This window comes from Oreochromis aureus, linkage group 8, assembly GCF_013358895.1.
Source record: "Oreochromis aureus strain Israel breed Guangdong linkage group 8, ZZ_aureus, whole genome shotgun sequence".
NCBI lineage: Eukaryota > Metazoa > Chordata > Actinopteri > Cichliformes > Cichlidae > Oreochromis > Oreochromis aureus.
Genome location: NC_052949.1, coordinates 30221846 through 30239701, shown reverse-complemented (window position 1 = coordinate 30239701; position 17856 = coordinate 30221846). Strand labels below are relative to the sequence as shown.

The window sequence follows — 17856 nt, the reverse complement described above, 5'->3', positions numbered from 1 at the left end:
TAAATGATCAACAGTGACTAAGTCACCAACACATGAAAACAGAAACTAATGAAATCTGGGTCCTCTTTATTTACAGCACCCCTCCACAACTGAGACGAAACAATGAGCTAGTGACACAGGCTCCACCTTAGTAGCTGGTTCAAAGTGACAGAACCACTGGACACTTACTAACCAGGCCACAGTTCTGGTTATTAATTTAGCTCTTAAATGAATTTACTCAAGCATTCACGCACTGCAGGCTCTTGTAGTTGTCTCAGTGTTGCAGTAAAGAATAGCAAAGAAAAACTGCAGCCTGGACGTGTGCTGGAAAAATGTGAACCTGCTCATGAAGCTGAATAAGAGCCATCATCATCATCGTCATCATCAGCTACAGTCTGAATGATTCATTTGGTCACTCTGATAACTCTAAGCAACTAAAGGTGCAGGAACAGGGCCGTGTCATCATCATTTCACTTTTCCTATACGGTGCTTCTTCCTACGTTTATTTGGGATAAAAACGTACTATTGTAGCCTCGCTGTGACAAATGTGTGAGGAGTAAATGATGACAGGAAGCAGACTACCTTACATATACATTTGTATTTAGTATACAAAAAATTGAAATATTTCACCACACAGACATGTGAAGTAATAAAAAATAAGACAAACAGTTGAAACAAGTATACAAGTCATCTTACATTACATACGTACATGGCCAATGCATTTCATCATACAACCTCTCCTAAGAGTTACAGTGGGTCAAATAACCAGAGAACTTCCATGCAATAGTAGTAGTTTTTTTTTTTCTTTTGCTGTTTCTCAGCTACATTTCGACACCTTAGCTAGGCAGGACCACACGACATGATTCAACCACACAGCTATGCCAACCAAAGACAGCATAACGGAGCGCACTGCAGTGCTGCGTCTCGCCACACGGGGGAGACAGACACACAGCAGGCCTGCGACCATACAGAAATGCATTTCATAAAGGTGCAATCTGCACTGTTTGCCATGACGACAAACTCCACAACGATTGGCCCCTTTATTGTACACTGTTAGCGACACTTCTAACTTCGACATGAGCAACTAGAATCCCTTTAGTTTGAATTGTTTTAGTTTTACGAGCTAAATATTCAGGTACATGTAGATATTCATAACGCATTCCTTTTCTGAGGATTATTCTGTACATGACTGGATGTCACTGATATCCGTGTTTTTTCCTTCCTTTATGTCACAGATTGTTGAAAAGTCTTGTGTTTTACTACAATACAATATGAAATAGTACCAAAAACTGGACACTAAAAAACTTGGCTTAAAACAATACTGTCTTTTATGCACTACCCCAAACTGTCTCACTGACACCGACACATGCCCGTCCACCCGTGCACGCACGCAAACACACCTGTCACGCACGCATTCATGTGCTTGCACACACACACACACGTACAATCTAAACAATGGGATAAATTAAGACAGAATATTTTAAGACCCATGCAAGCTCCTCCACCCCACAGGCAGAACTCAGGCAGCAAGGTTGTACAGCCCCCATGTGTTTGGCAAGCTCGTCTGTCACATCTTCACAGTTAAGAATAGTTACCCAAAGAAATTGACCAAGATCAGGCGACTGAAGCAAGAACACGCTGTAGGGGCATAGCCAAATAATTCTTCAACTGATGCTTCTGAAAGCGAGCGAAAGGTTTGCAGGTAGACCTCAAAAGTACAGTTATTAACTCGGCAGACTCTTTTCGAACGAAACAGACAAGCTTTGACTGAAACCTCCAGTTAAACCTGTGTGTCTCACTGAGTTAAGAAAGATGACACGGGCCTATGATTATGAATCTGTGCATGGCTTTACTGAGACAAAACCAAAGAGGATGAGTTCATAGTTACATGTTTATACTTTGACTGCAGCGCTGATGTGATCGTTTGGCAGGAAATCTGTCCTAGCTCGACTAGTTACTGAGAGGATCGAACAAATACAAGCAGTTAGACTATCGTTACAGTCAGTATGCTAGTTAAGAACAACAGAGGGCTGCTTGGGCCGTTTGCTCAGTCTCTGAGGGAAACAGCCTGACCTTGCTCTAGTTTGCTGTTTAATAATGAGACACTGGTCTGGCAGTATAGAGCAAACATGAATACCTTCCCATTTTAAAGAAGTTGGTTTGGATTGAGAATAATAAAATGCCAATCAGGAGCCCGTCAGGGAACCAAGCTGTCAGATAGTCTAACTGCTGTGTTTCTGTCATGTGACCACAGACCTCAGCGGTGACCTCGCTGTGCATACTGTCAGAAATGAGGGCTGAACGAATGAAGGCAGTATTTCTTTTAATGTGCTGATCCTAGATCAGAAGCTGAGGGTAACTTCGGAGCTGAAGGCGTATTCACAGTTCATGTTCTATCTAGTCAACACTGCATTACTTCAAGCAAGCATAGCTGAGAAACAAAAGACTTTGCAGTAAGAAGATCTAGAAGTCTTTGTGAGCCCTCGTGGCAACATGACACGCGTCTATGAGTACAAAGCAGTTGGACAGTCATTGTTTTTCACAGAGAACCTATGACCTTATTCTGTAATGGTTAAAAAAAAAAATCGGGTTAAATATTGGTCCTACCAATATGATTTTGAAAAAACATCAATATAAAGAAAGCAATCTCAGCAGTGCACACTCACTCTCGCTAGTTTTCTTTCTCATCCTCTCAGAGAAGTAGTGGTTGTTGTTCATGGTGATGTAGTGTAGTGTTAGCAGTGTCTCCTCCTTAGAACATGGTGCATCTCTTCCCCCTCTTCTTCACGGGTGGAGGGCAGAGCACAGCTCGGATGGCCTCGTCAAATACCGTCTTCAGGCCTCGCTGGGTCAGTGCAGAGCACTCCAAGTACTTCACGGCTCCTGAGGACCAGGGAGAGGGCATGATGGGAAAAACTCCTGATACGCCCATCTACATTACCCAACAGAGCACCTAGCACTTCAGCACACACCTCAGGCCCCACCAGATAACTGTCCATGCAAACACTGAGGAGAGTATGAATAAAGCAGGGGTCTCACACTGAAATGAGCTGAGGGCCACCGCTGGCACTGTCGTCTCATTGGAGGACACTTTAGTGTTCAAGTAATACAAAAGCAAACATTTCTGAAAATGTTTTGTTTGTTTTTTAAAATTTCAAATATTGCATGAGACACATTTTTTTTAATCTAACTGAATGCTTTCATTGAACGACCAAATAAACACACTGGTCCTCTCAGTCTGTCACACACGTGGCAGCACTGCTGCTGTCATTGTGTTCGTGTTTAACACAATACAAATGCAGACATAAGTGACACATGAGTTTGTGAGTCTGTCACTGACCTAACGCAGCCTCAGCATGTTTCAAACAAATCCTCCCTAACAACAACAGTCACTTCAGACTGCTTTAGATTTCTTCACGTCAATATACGGCCTGCAAGTAGGGGTGACGCGGGCCTCGAGTGGTCCCCGGGCCACGAGTTTGAGACCCCTGGAACTATTACAGAAGCTGCATGATCTTTTTTTTTCTTCCTTGACACAAGGCGAGTGGAATTCAAATCACAATATAAATATTTACTAATATTTTTTTATTTTAAACGAAATAGTTTAAACTAGTTTTTAAACATTGTACATTTTGGGCATTTAAAAAATGTAGCATGACTCTACCCACTGCTAAACACAGCCACAGTTCTCCAACAACTGGGAAGCTGAGTAAAATGTACATTTAAAAACAAAATGAAATGATTTACAAATCTCATAAACCAATAATTCATTCACAATAGAACATCTCCAAAAGGTTGTGAAAGGGACATGTTTCTATCTTTGTACCATCCCATCTTCTTCTAACACCTGGAAACAGAGGAGAGCAGCTGCTGGAGTTTTGGGAGAGGAACTTCGTCCCGTTCTTGTCTGACAGAGGATCCTAGCTCAGCAGTCCTGGATCTTCAATTTGATTTATATCGAGAGAAATCACATCAACACTTGCCTCAAGGAGCTCTTCTTTTTCAGTGTTCTGACATTGGTCCATAATTTGTAGACACAGTTTTTTGGTCCCGCCTACTTCTGAGGAACTCTTTATACCCAGACATGTTACTGACCTGTTGTCATTTAAACTGATTAGTTATAATTATTATTAGTTATAAAACCCAACCGGTTGCAGCAGATGGCCCCGCCCCTCCCTGAGCCTGGTTCTGCCGGAGGTTTCTTCCTGTTAAAAGGGAGTTTTTCCTTCCCACTGTCGCCAAAGTGCTTGCTCATAGGGGGTCATATGATTGTTGGGTTTTTCTCTGTATTATTGTAGGGTCTACCTTACAATATAAAGCACCTTGAGGTCACTGTTGTTGTGATTTGGTGCTGTGTAAATAAAACTGAATTGAACTGAAATTGTTCCTCCAGCTGTTTCTTTTTAGGATCACTGAGTTTTCCAGCCATCAAATTCAAAATGAGTCAAGATGCTTCGTGAAATATTTCGAATTTAAGAGTTTAAACACTGAATAGCTTTTCTGTGTTCTATTGTGAATAAAATAGGGATTTCTGAGATTTGCAAATCATTGCATTTTGTATGTATCTTCTTAGTGTTGTATGTAGTGTGCCAACCTTTAAAAAAATTGGAGTTAAAAATGGTCTTTCTAAATAGAATAGAATAGAATAGAATAGCTTTTTATTGTCACTGTTACAAGAACAGTGAAAGGCAGTTTGGCATCTCTCCGTGTGTGTGAAGTACACAATAGCGTAAGTATTTACACAATGACAAATTTACATTTACACAAGAAAGATATGTACAAGTTATACATACACCTGCAAACATACACGCACATACATACATATATGTATATATACATATTTGCATCCGTACATGCATACACACACATATTTCCACATACACGCTTACATCTATATACATACACATACATGCCATCTAACTAAATGAGTTAGTCCCTGCACTGGAGCTGTGATCAGACCAGTTTCTAAATGGAATTCTCTAAACACTAAGGAAAGGGCTCCAGTGCTTCCTTTATTACCTCCTTTAGCATCCACTGGAGGATACACTGAAACATCCTTCATTAAAAAGCAAATAATCAAAGTGGCACAGATCATTCATAAAAACAAATGATGCTGCACAACAACAATCATAAATCTGCGTTTTCCATTTCGTGCCATAACCTGCTCACATGCTGACATGTTGGAACTTCCACAGCTCCCGTCAATATTATGCTGCTGTATAAACATCTGCTTCTTATCACAGCTTTTAATAATTACCTTATAAACATACCGATATACAATAATTAGCCATATTTACTACGTCATCGGTTTGAGCGCTGCTTTCAGATTATAAGATTGTTAAAAGCCTTTACAAAGAGTAACACTGGATCATCTCTTTAGTGGGACTACAACAATGGAGCAAATGGGATGATCTTCATGTGACAAACAATTCAACTCACTTTACAGAAAACTACAAACTTGGCTATAAAGTGGCATCTTTCTCCAGCTCTACGATTCATGTGACCACAGCATGTATAGGCTAACATTGCCTTTCCCAGCTGCCCTAATAGACCCAGTGGTCTCCAGGTAGTTCTGTCCCTAACATAAAGCTAACATTACTGTAACATTAAACTAACTTTTACCCAAACCGTGGGCTATAGAAGGGAGCCAGAGCTGTGCAGCTGAACCATGATGCTCTACAGGCCGTCTCTACTCATTTGTAATCCTGTCTGTTCTGGTCAGTGGCAGTGAAAACGTCTTCACATCAGTCTCCTGTCTTTTTGTCAGAGCCACCGTCTCCAAACCATCCACCATAGCAGCTCTCACTACTAACATGTAAACCTTCACTCATGCTGCCATCCTTCTGTCACCCCCTGACACTCAGCCAGGGTGGCTGCAGTCTTCTCTTTTGTGCTCTGTCTGTTGCCTTGGATTGAACCCAGGTATTCAAACTCATCTACCCTTCCTGTCTCTACTCCCCGCATCTTCACTGTTACACCTGTCTGCCTCTCTGTCACACATGTAGTCTGTTTGCTTCTACCCACTTTCTCTCTCACTCTTCAAGATTGTGTTAAATAGTCCACCGCCCTCTGTCCTAGGCAGCTCCATACCTCCACACGTATGGAGCTGCCATCACTTCCTCCTTTCCAAACTTAGCTTTAACCCACTGTGCATCCTCTTCATTTCAGTCTCTGCCAATCGATACACGCCCTTTTCAGTATAAGACTTTTTCTTTGCTGTACATCTAATCTCCCAGTACTCCTGTCCAATGTTCCCTCTAAGCTGCGCACGTGCGCAATTGCGCACTGCTGGCACGGTCTCTGCGCACAGAAAATCTGTGTTGCGCACAAAAAAAATTAACCTGAATTGAAATTAAAATTAATACTTTAACAATTCTGTTTTGCAGTGTTAGTCAGTGAGTGACTGGCTGCTCCCATATTGTATTAGAACGATGCCACCTTATCCTATAGTCCAGCCAATAATGCGATTCACATTCGTATATACGCAGCCAATCAACGTCGCTGACAGGCTATGACAGCGTCCTTATGTGCCGACACCGGTGTTTTAGCGAGCAAAGCGGCGTGGCTGATGTGCAGTGAAGCCACATTAATGACAACATGTACAACCATTGGAGATGTGAGCAGGACAGACGGAACAACTGACGGGAAAAGTGTGGACTTTATACCAGTTTTTAAATTGTGTTGATCGGCCACGTAAAACCAGAGTTATGATAAAAATATCTGCAATGTTTGGTTTTCTTCCTGAATACTATCGTTGTTTATATTTACTGCGGGAAGAAACGGTAAAAACGGCGTTTTATAAGGAAAACGCTCGAAAGCGTGTGAGCAAAAACAAACTCCACCCCCCTCTCCCTTTCCTATTCGTCCAAAAAAGTACCGTGTCGACCAATCAAAAAATGATATGGCAACGTGGCATCTAGTTGTTAAGAAACGGGGGAAGTTTTAGGAGTGACGGCGGTGTTCTGAGATGTGAGAGATTTGCGACGTTTAGCGCAAATCTTGTGTAGTTAGTGTGTAGTTAGTGTGTAGTTAGTGTGTAGTGTAGTCAATGGTTTTGTTGTGTGTGTCAGAACAATGAGGCGGCTGCTGAATGTTACAGGTGTTACAGCAGTGATACATCTCCTGTTGTCAGGCCTGCAGGTATCAGGCTGTTGTTCTCCTTTATCTCATAGTGGACAGAAATGATTTTTTGGAGTGTCACAAATAATTTGTGTGGCATCAGATTTGATGCAGAACAGCTGATTGTTCTGTAAATAGTTTGAAATGTTTATTTAAAAACGCCTTGGCTGCATTAAAATAAATAGCTGCAAAAAACTTTGTTGTTTGCCAAACTGAGTTACTTTTTTGAAGTAGTAACTATATAATTAATTGCCCAACATTGGTCATTATATACTGTATTTTGCAGACAGAGAGTTACAGACTCTCTCCCAGACCACAGACTCATAATACAAGTCAGAGCTTTTTTTAAAAAGAAAGAAAGAAAGTTGTGTTTTCAAAATTGGAGTTCAAGTTATTTTTACTTCCAATAGTGTTAACATACTACACAGGTCATGAACAGGATTTTTTACATTTTCATTGTAAGTGGGCTAAAGCAGTTAATTAAAAGTAGTCTAACATAAATGTAAATGCTGTAATTTGATTATTTTAATAAACCATGTAACTTGGATGGATTAGATGCCGGCGCGACCGCAGTGCACACGTCTGATGTCGCTCACAGTGGTCCAAGGGACGCTCAGGGAGTTTGTGTGTTCGCTCAGACACATGAAAAATTAGAGGGAACATTGCTCCTGTCTGTCTTCATCTCCCTGACCATTCCACTTTTCTTTTGCTAACCTCTTCCTTTGTACTTCCTCATTCCACGACCAAGTCTCCTTTTCTTCTTCTACCATAAGTCTGTTTTTGTTAAAAAGGAGTTCTTCCTTCCCGCCGTCACCAAGTATTGCTCCCAGGGGATGTTTTTGTTGCTTCTCACTGACATTCTCGGGTCTTTATCCTACAATATGAATTGCTTTGGGTTGACACTTAAAACAATAAAACAGAATTGAAGTATAAATAAGATAAAACAGTAATGTAGGTGGGAGACTCTTTGGCCTCTCAGGACGAGCTGACAGCAGTGAACAGTGAGATGGATATCAGTGAGCTGAGATGAGGTCAGGACAAAAAGGCACATATAGAAGTTGCTTATAGTGCACTGACAGCCACAGCAGATCGAGTCCAAAGAATTCCGGACTCCTTGTGACTCCCATTCTAATAGCATCAACATTCCCCAACAGACATTTGGTCATTGTTTTCTCACAGTCACTGTGGTCATGATTTCTAAATCCACGTCTCTTTAATAATCATGTAGGAAAGTTAATAAGCTTCAAAGGTTTATAGAAGGATGTTTGACTGAGAGTCGGCTGGAACTGTAGTTGATGGTTCATCCGTTACACAAACATCATTCTCTAATTACGCCTTCATGCTTCTGCTTTCACTGCCTCTGCTCGTCAGTGAGGGTGTGGGCATGTTTCACCACCCAGCATTCTGAGGTTGGATGTTCCTCACTTCAGAGGCTGAACTCAAAGCAGCTCTAACCCAGACTGATGGTCCATGTTTATGAAAGGTCTATTTTATGTACAGGGGAGGCTGAGCACATGCTCTCTACATCTATGTGTGTGTGTTTACACAGATAGAACAAACAGTTATGCATTAATTAACGAGTGAGGTTACAAAACGTTGGTAAATGTATTTTTCAGCATTGGACACGTTACTGCTTTCAGTCTGTAATACGTTTCGCTAACCACCAATCACCAGACAGTGAATGCTACAAAGCTGTAAACATGTTCTGCTATCCAGTGAATAATGAGCTCATGTTTTTCTTAAAATGGTACATTTTCTCCGTTTAAACATTTATTTTTTATGTTCTATTATCAGTAAAGTATGAATTCATGAGATTTGTAAATCACTGCAGTCTGTTTTCATTTACATTTTCACAACTTTTTTGGAACTGACTGTGTGACTGTGTCACATGAGCCCCTTTTTCATTAGTACCTAGTCAACTCGCCACGGATCGACTGGTTTTCCATTACAACCCTGTAGTACCTTGTCGTCATAGCAACGCATCTGCGTGTCCCGCGATGCATCGGCGTAACTTTGTGGTGAACATTGGGGGGGTCAAGCTCTCTGTCTAAATAAATGAATAAATCTGGGTACATTCCCAGATGATTAAACATGCGACTATTTTGCTGGTAATACCTGAAATGAGTAAAGAAAATCAACAGCCTACGTACGCAAGATAATTCATAATTTTATTGGGGGGGTTATATTGGTCGGGTCTGATTATTGGGGGGTCATAACCCCCCTGGAAATTACGCCCCTGCTGTGACATAATTAATATGCGACACGAACGTTACAACAAAGGTGGACATTGAAGCAAATATATACCTGCTACTCCATCTGTGGCTTTTCGCCACACTCAGAGATCACTGCATTGTTTTTGTAGCCATTTCCCTCGTTACAGAGTTTCAAAAATGGCAGTTTTGACTTTCGTGAGCGCTCTCATGACTCACCTAGTACGCTATTGGCCAGCCAATCAGTGGCATGCAGTCTGATGACGTCACATTTTAGTACCTGTTTGGATAACTTGGAATCCCGGCTGAGCAGGTACTAAAAAAGTAACTGGTACCAGGAACTATGACCTAATGGAAAACCCTGAAAACTGTGTCGAGTGGATCCAAGGAGGTTCTAATGGAAACGGGCTTTGGTGACCTCGTTTGTAGAAAGCTACAGACATTTTTTGTTTAAGTAAAAAGTGCTAATACTACACTGTGACAATACTTTACTACAGGCAAAGCTCGTGCATTTGAAAACCCCAGTAGGAGCACATCACATGTAAGTGTACTGAGAAGTAGAAGAACCTACTCCGTCCATAAACAGCTGATTTCAGTTTGTTACAAGCATTCGGCCCGCTGGTAAGTTTTCACCGTGCAGGGAGGGTACGGAAAATGATCATCAGGAAACTAATTAGCAACTAAAACTGAGTTTACACCGACATGCGTGAGTAAATGTGCCTGGTTATATCCCACCTCTGACTAACCCATTTTCTACTTGATTCACTCAACCCAGAAAACTGTACATACACTTTTCTTTGGATCAGCTGTCACTGGTATCCAATTTAATATCTTACTTACTGAAAGAACAAACAAACAGCAATCATCATATGTAGCTAAATTAATGTTAGAGAAAAAACGATGCCGTTACAGCCAGCAGCCTCACCAATCTCTCTCGCCATGGCCAGGCCCTGCGGGTAGGTGATGGGGGAAAGCTTCTTGTCCCGCAGCCTCTCAATGGTGTCCTTGTCATCTCGCAGATCCAGCTTGGTGCCCACCAGAATGATGGGTGTGTTGGGGCAATGGTGTCTCACCTCAGGGTACCACTAGGGCACCACAAGCACCCACACACACAATCACACACAGATGTGTACATATGGATATACAAAAGTCAGTGAGAGAGGAGAAAGAGAGGAGTCAGCTGGAGGCGGTGGAAGAACATCATGACCCTTTCCACAGTGACATTCAACAAACTGAGTTGTGGCTACAGAAAACATTGTTATTAAGTTTGAATGAAGGCATAACTGCATGAACACAAGACATCCTCAGGCAAAGAAGCCTCCAATCACATCACACGATGGGAGAATCCCGTCGGACCAGAAACACAGAGACTCTACAGAGGGACCCCGGACCTTGTGAAAAGTGTGATTTCACACGAGAGCGTCTCATGATGCTCAGCAGATCAAACCACAGCCGGCCGTGACGCTCCCTCTGCAGAGTGTTTGCACTCGCTCAGGCCTCAGCCTACAATGTGTGTGTCTGCGCTCCACGTCCTACTGGAGTAACATCAAATCCAGACCATCGTAAGCTGAGGACTGAACAGGTGTGATAAACCAGGTGGAGCCAAAGATGTGCCTCCTTGTGGTCAGACTCGGCGTGAAAGGGGGAAAAGGAGGGGGCAGGGTGGACGGTCAGCGTACTGACCTTAGCTCGGACGTTCTCAAAGGAGGCCGGACTGACCAGGGAGAAGCATATCAAGAACACATCCTGGGAGAGAACCAGAGACATCGCTAGTTGAGAGTGAGATCTGTGTGTGTGTGTGTGTGTGTGTGTGTGTGTGTGTGTGTGTGTGTGTGTGTGTGCAAAACCACCACAAGAAATCGGCTTTATTTGAAGTCTTCATCACTTATTAAAAGTCACAACACATAGGGCTCAAAGAAAGCCTCAGAGAGGCGTGTTTCTGCTTCATATTGTTTGTTCAAAGACATTTTAAGTGTAATAGACCGACGACATCCAGGACAGACCCCGCCTCTCGCCTTATGGCAGCAGGGATAGGCTCCAACCACTGCAAGCCTAAACTGGATAAGACAATGGATGAATGTTTGGTACTTATCTACACAAGAAGTGGTTATCAACACAGTCCTGGCTTGGGCAAATATACACAGCAGTCCCTCGTTTATCGCGGGAGTTACGTTCTAAAAATAACCCACGATAGGTGAAATCTGTGAAGTAGCCAACTTTATTTTTACAATTATTATAGATGTTTTAAAAACCCGTCACTACACACTTTATACACTTTCCTCAGACAGGCATGAACATCTTCACACTTTTCTCTCCTGTTTAAACACAAAGTTCAAACCTTCGTAGAAAAATAAGTCCAGTATTACAGAATGAAACCAAAGACACCTGCAGGTGACGACGTTTCATCGACATTGTTGTTTGTTGGGGAGGAAACTTACAAACATACAGTGCAGACCTTCAGAGTCACACTGCTGGGATCCAAGATTTATGTAAATTTGACAAGCTGAACGCTTTCTGTACTGTACAGGAGACACGGCACGAGATTGACTGACAAAGGTCTACAGCCAATCAGGATGCAGAACACAATGCGCTGCAATAAAAAAAGAATTTTTTTTTTTAAAAAGCCTGCAAAATTGCACAGAAAAAAATCGGCGAAACAGCGAGGCCACGAAAGGTGAACTGCGTTATAGCGAGGGAGCGCTGTACATGAAAACCTTCCCCTATTGCAAACTGGAGCCCCGCCCACACGTGCGCTGGTACTTTGGTAACTGTAGCCTTTTCTCTGTGTTTAGGCCTTTCATACACAAGTTGATGGTGTTTTATGTCAAAATCCCCATTTTTACAAAAACACAGGGCTTCTTAAAACCCTTCCAGGGTGAACACTTTCAGGAACTGTGTTTCTGCTTATACACTTGGGGAAGGAAAATGATGATTTCATCATCATTGTGCGCCTGTATCTCCTTTCTGGATGTCAGACCATGCTGACCAACGTTTCTATACACCGCCTGTTGTCACAGTGCTTGACATCATTTTTTGCTTTTTCCATGGACAGAGATATGAAAGTGAAGCTCCCTGTTTGAATAAGTGCCTGTGAGCATAATCGCCTCCCGGATCATCCTTTAGGGCGTTTCCAGACAGCTTCCACCTGCTATTTCTGGACTGCTCCCTGGAAGTCCTTTGTGCCCACGCTGCACAGGCTGATTTCATCACAGACTTCAAATCCAATTCTTTTTCAAACTAACCTGAATTTCATGTGAAGGATTGTCACTGTTGATGAGAGCTGGCAGTTTCAGTTACAGGGTCAGCAGCTTTAAGGCTGAACACGCTGCATGTTGGAGGCACTCGCTCATAGTGGAACACCCTGGGGTGTCTGGGGGAGAACATTCAGCAGATCTACCCTGTGCCAGTGCACAATGTAGTGAAAATGGTGGCGTTTTTTGCTCACTAACTGGATAACCTGCCAAAACAATCATGATGAAGGACTGCCAGAGTTCCAGCATGCATTGCAGACGGGGAAGGGAAGCAGCTGCTAATCTTGAATGGGAGATCGCCCAAACAGAAATAAGTTGGCTTCAAGCCTTTTCCTCACACCGTGTACGCCCTGTTAGCCATCTAAACTGGTGAGAGTAGTTTGGAATTCTTGAAATATTGGAATAATCATTTGTAATTTAAGGCATACAGTTTTCATATTACCTGAGCAACTCAATTTTGGGGTCTACAAAGCATTACAACATCCTTCGTATACTAACCACATTCCATTTGATTCCCTTACTCGTTCATCTAAACAGGAAGCTAGGTTCAGTCACGTATCTGTGGCATGCTGTGAGTGTGTGGGAGGAAAGAGTAGGAATACCGTCTGTGGGTAAGACAGTGGTCTGAGCCTGTCGTAGTCCTCCTGTCCTGCTGTATCCCACAGACCCAGATTCACTGGTTTCCCATCCACCATCACATTGGCAGAGTAGTTGTCAAAGCTGCAGGAAATTGGACAGCACAGTGAGTAAAAAGCAGCTGAGACTACTGACAGCAGAGTAGTGTCATTATATTTCTAAAAAATTAACAAGATTTAAGGGAACTTTTCCAGGCTTAGCACAGTTGTCATGATTATTTTGTATGCTGGTTTAAAAATGTAACATTTGTGTCACGACGTAGCTGATAAACACTAAAATATGTTAACAGCTTAAAACTGGAAAAATTTAAAAAACATAAGGAGTATAAATAACATCAGTCTGTTTGATTTGCTATATTAAATATATAAATACTACAAATATCATCTATTGATAAGCGTGTATAGTTTGTCAGTGTACAGAACTGTGCAGGAGTTTTGGCATTTTTCAGCACATTCACACTAAGCAGCAGCTCGCTGAAGGCTGCAATGAGCGATTTATTTAATTTGATTTCATTCGTCTCTTTTCTGTGTTCTCTTTCTTGTCAACTAAGTTCTTGTAGGAGAACAGCTGTATTATTATTATAATTATTATTAAATCCTTTGTCTGAAACCTTTAGACAGCACAGTATCTTTGACAGAGCGCTCAGCCCTACAGCATTAGATGGTCGTATTGTGAGAGCATGAGGAGTGTTTGGGTTACTCACACAGTGGGGATGTATTCACCCGGGAAGGCATTGGTGGTGTAGCTAATCAGCAGACAGGTCTTACCCACAGCCCTGAGGAAGTGACAACAGAGGATCCAAAATTAGGCTGCAGCTCCACTCTCGTACAAAACCTGAGCGTAAACAGGCGACATGTATGTGTGAGCACAATGGAGGCCTCTGTCCCCTTTCAGCCGAGTGCCACACAGACATTGGCCTACATACATGTTGCCTAGGGACACAGTAGCCTTCTATGGTAGCCACACACACACACACACTCTTATATCCTTGTGGGGACATCTCATTGACATAATGCTTTCCCTAGCCCCTTACCCTAACCATCAAAAATGAATGCCTAGCCCTGACCCTTACCCTAAACCTAAGCATAACCTAACTGTAACCCTGACACTACAACAGGATGAGTAAAACCAGAGTTTGAGTCTCAAAAATGCCTTCAAACTTGTGGGGACCGGGATTTTGGTCCCCACAAGGGCTGTCGGTCCCCACAAGTATAGTAAACTTCCAATTTTTGGTGCCCACAAAGATGTTAATACCCGTCCACACACACAGTTCCTTGCAGACATAGCCCACCTCTCCTCTGCTCACAGGCCCACAGCACCCCTCCCCTCTGACTCGAGCCACTCGATGCTACACAGACTGGTGGTGGCATGGGTGAGTATTGGCTGGCTGCTCATGCATGACTCATGAGCAATTCTGTGTGCTCGTGTCCACAGACATGACAAACGGCAGTGACACACGGTGGCAAAATGTGTGACTGACATAAGAGTGATTTGAGGTCAGTGTGTCTCTGTTTGGTCAGAAGGGAAACACTGACACTTACAGCTGCTTCATAAGTCAGTTTAAATGATTATGATTATTCTTCAGAAGATCGAGTGGCTCATCTACTAATCTAAACACTGGTGGTGTGATCCTCAGCTCATCCAGGCGGTCCTTGGGCAGCACACAAAACCCAAAGATCTATGTGACTGTGTGACAGATACAAGAGCTTAGAGCCCACAGAATAAGAACTGTATGAATAAGGAATTACAGCTACAGTGAGATCTGCTATGATGGTTTGGTAGTTAGGGCTGAAGATGCTAAAATACTTGTCGGGAATGAGTCCATCAAAGGGTAAGCAGAGGCCCAGCAGTTCTTTTATAAAAATCAGACGTGGCTTTGATAGACAAGCAGATTTTAGGTCCTTCAAGTGAAAATGAAATGATGCTTCAGAATAACTACCCACTGTACTTGGAGAGAAACCATGCAACATGCAAAGTTCAAAACCAAGACTTTCTTGCTGTGAGGCAACAGTGCTAACCACTGTACCACCGTGACACCTGCTGAGGTGGAGATATCCAGCAGAACCAGTCTCCTATACGACGCCTTTGCTTTTACTTCCAGAACGTCTCTCCTGTTTCACTCAAAACACACAAATGATTCAGATTTGCTCTGCGTCGCACAAACTGAAGCTGTAAGATGTACATGCTTCAACTTCAATTTAGTTTTATTTATGTAGCACCAAATCACAACAAAACAATGTAAAACCCTACAATAATACAAAGGTCACACATGACTGTGAAGCACTGAGCACAAAATTCACACAAAACTGAGTTTAAATGTCTCCAAACAGATCCAAGAAACAGAAAGTTGAAACAACTGCCGAGAAACAGAGATGCTGTTACACACACACAGTGCTACACGTTCAGATGTACAGCAGTGAAAGCACAGGTGCTAGTAATACCACATCCCTGCTCCGAGTGTGTCAGCGAGCCAGTGTGAAGCTGATCCACGACCCGGACACTGGAGCAGCGACTCTGCTGTCGTTCACTTCATTTCGTCCCTGTGTGCTACTGTCAGCGTGGGTCAAATAACGTGAACGACATCAGGTAAACAATAATAATGTATACTTTATTGATCCCCGTGGGGAAATTACTTGTTTTTCTCTGCATTTGACCCATTCACTCAGTGAAGCAGTGGGCAGCCACCGGGGAGCAGTGTGTAGGGACGGTACCTCAGGGTAGCCGTTCAGTGGATTCGAACCCCCGACCTTCCGATCATGGGGCGACCACTCTACCTACTGAGCTATCTGCTTCACACTCTGAAGACGCCAAACACACAACTAGCAGCATCTGTACAGTCTGTATTAAAGCTGTTTGTGGCAACTGATGAGAAAAACCCACATTTTTATATCCCGCCCACCTCGTAAACAGCCTCATCGCACATAACAGCAGGTTCCTGTTAGAAACAGCTTCATGCTGCGTTAATCTCAACAAGACTGTCAGGGTTACTTTTTCGAGAGCTGTGTGCGATATTTAAATTCAGTGGATTCCAACCACAGACTGCATTACAGAGATGTAAGTATCCACTGTGGGTGTCACGCTTTGATTGCGAATGCTCAACCTGTCACTGTCATGTTGCAGCTTTTTGAATCCTAACATTAGCAGGGCACGGAGGCTCAGTAGCATACGGGTTTATTCTTCCTGTTGACTCCAATGGGCTTTGTGATGTCATCAGTATAACTTGACACTTCTGAGGTGAGACTAGATTAAACAGAGACTTTGATGAAACTGGAGGTCTTTCCCTGGTGGCCATTAGAAGTAATGCATCTCTAAGGTGCCATTGGTTTTCACACCCAGAAGCTACTGCCATCTTTACTTACAGTCTGTGCTTCCAAAATGAAAAAAAAGAGTATTTAAAGAATTTTTAAATGACATTTATATAATTTTGCTGCATTTTTTTTTTTAAACTTTTGCTACAAATCCAAGGCAGCCCATTTCTCTACAAGTCAAAGACTCACACTTGGACAGGCTGTGGCACATTTAGCTCAGTCCAGATGATCTGGTTAGAAAGAGCCATAAAACCAGCGCAGCTCTTTGGAAATACTCGGCTTTTGGTTTGGCAAGGTCCACGAGTTCAAAAATTCACCAACTGTTTTAAAAGTTGCTGACTGTGTGTTAAATACGTGTGATCTCAGTAATGACCAATAATAAGTGAGACTAGGACTTCTGCAGTGATGGAGCGGCCCCAGCTCCCTCTGGAGGCAGTCGAGGACTTCTCGACGTGAAAGGTAAACTGAGCTTGTTGGTTGGACTGCTCCTTTTCTTCATCCGGCTGTGTCTGCACACATCACCGTGCTGTAAACACAGTGTGTGAAAACAGCAGCACTGACATTGAACATTTGCACTCAGCATTCTTTTATTTTCCCATTTTGACTTTGATGATAAAAAAGACCTTTGGCCTGCTCCTAATGTTTGTAAGAACTGATATCAGTGCCGGTGGCTTTAATCAGCAACCACTAATCATATTAGCATTTCCAAACGGCGCGGTGCATTCTCGCAGCAGACTTCAGTGCACATGCCGCTGGGTGGGATGTGGATGCAGTAAGAGCAGAATTAGGGCAGCGGGGCCTGCTGCTTGCCACTGACAGGGCCACAAATTCCTTAGCGTGCATCAGCACTTCAGCCCGCCTTCAATGGCCTACCAGGCGTGTAGGTGTTCCCGCAGCATCTCGATGCTCCGCTCCTGCCTTTGCGCTGGATGAAGACGTGATCACAGATGCCCGTGGAGCTGTATCTGAGAAAAACAGGCGACCGACGGATCGCCGAGCCCCAGCCCCTTTTCACTACATAGCATCCTCCCATCATCCATCCATCAGTGGATGCATCACTGAACCCCACATGACAAATGTGCCGCTGTGCCGTTTCTGTGAGCGTGCTCTTACCCGTCGCCGACCACCACACACTTAATCGCCTGCATTTGGACAGCAGCTGGAGGCTTTCAGGGAGCCGGCGCTGGGAGTTCACCGATCCGACAGTAAGCGCTGAGGTCTCGTATGAGAACAGCGGGCCAGTCCGCTCAGCGATGGAGCTGCAGTGAAAAGGCTCGATGGCGAGCAGTTACGACAGTCTCCGAGAAGTGCCGAGTGTTCTTAAAGGGCCAGAGGCCGAACAGAAGAACGCCA

At 43.2% G+C, this 17856-nt stretch overlaps 1 protein-coding gene across 2 annotated transcripts; it reads right to left on the bottom strand.

Annotated features, from left to right (window-relative positions):
* Window positions 1–558: 558 nt before the first annotated feature.
* rac3b (Rac family small GTPase 3b) lies at window positions 559–17796 on the bottom strand. Of its 2 annotated transcripts, XR_005614117.1 has the most exons (7): window positions 17617–17796; window positions 13899–13970; window positions 13162–13279; window positions 10992–11054; window positions 10234–10393; window positions 2646–2862; window positions 559–2542 (listed from the first exon to the last, which is right to left on the bottom strand). XR_005614117.1 is itself a non-coding variant. In XM_031739602.2 (6 exons), the coding sequence occupies exons 1-6, from the start codon at window positions 17649–17651 to the stop codon at window positions 2732–2734; spliced, it is 579 nt and encodes a 192-aa protein (XP_031595462.1). In that variant the 5' UTR covers window positions 17652–17796; the 3' UTR covers window positions 559–2731. The 2 variants fall into 2 exon arrangements, 1 of the variants encoding a protein (XP_031595462.1); XM_031739602.2 differs by having other exon boundaries at window positions 559–2862.
* Window positions 17797–17856: the final 60 nt, after the last annotated feature.

Coding starts and splice junctions, on each gene's coding strand:
- rac3b (XM_031739602.2), bottom strand. CDS start 17,651: ATGCAGGCGATTAAGTGTGTGGTGGTCGGCGACGG. Junction 11,055..13,161: donor CACTGTCTTACCCACAGACG/GTATTCCTACTC, acceptor GTTCTCTCCCAG/GATGTGTTCTTGATATGCTT. Junction 2,863..10,233: donor GGCCATGGCGAGAGAGATTG/GTGAGGCTGCTG, acceptor CCTGGTCCTCAG/GAGCCGTGAAGTACTTGGAG.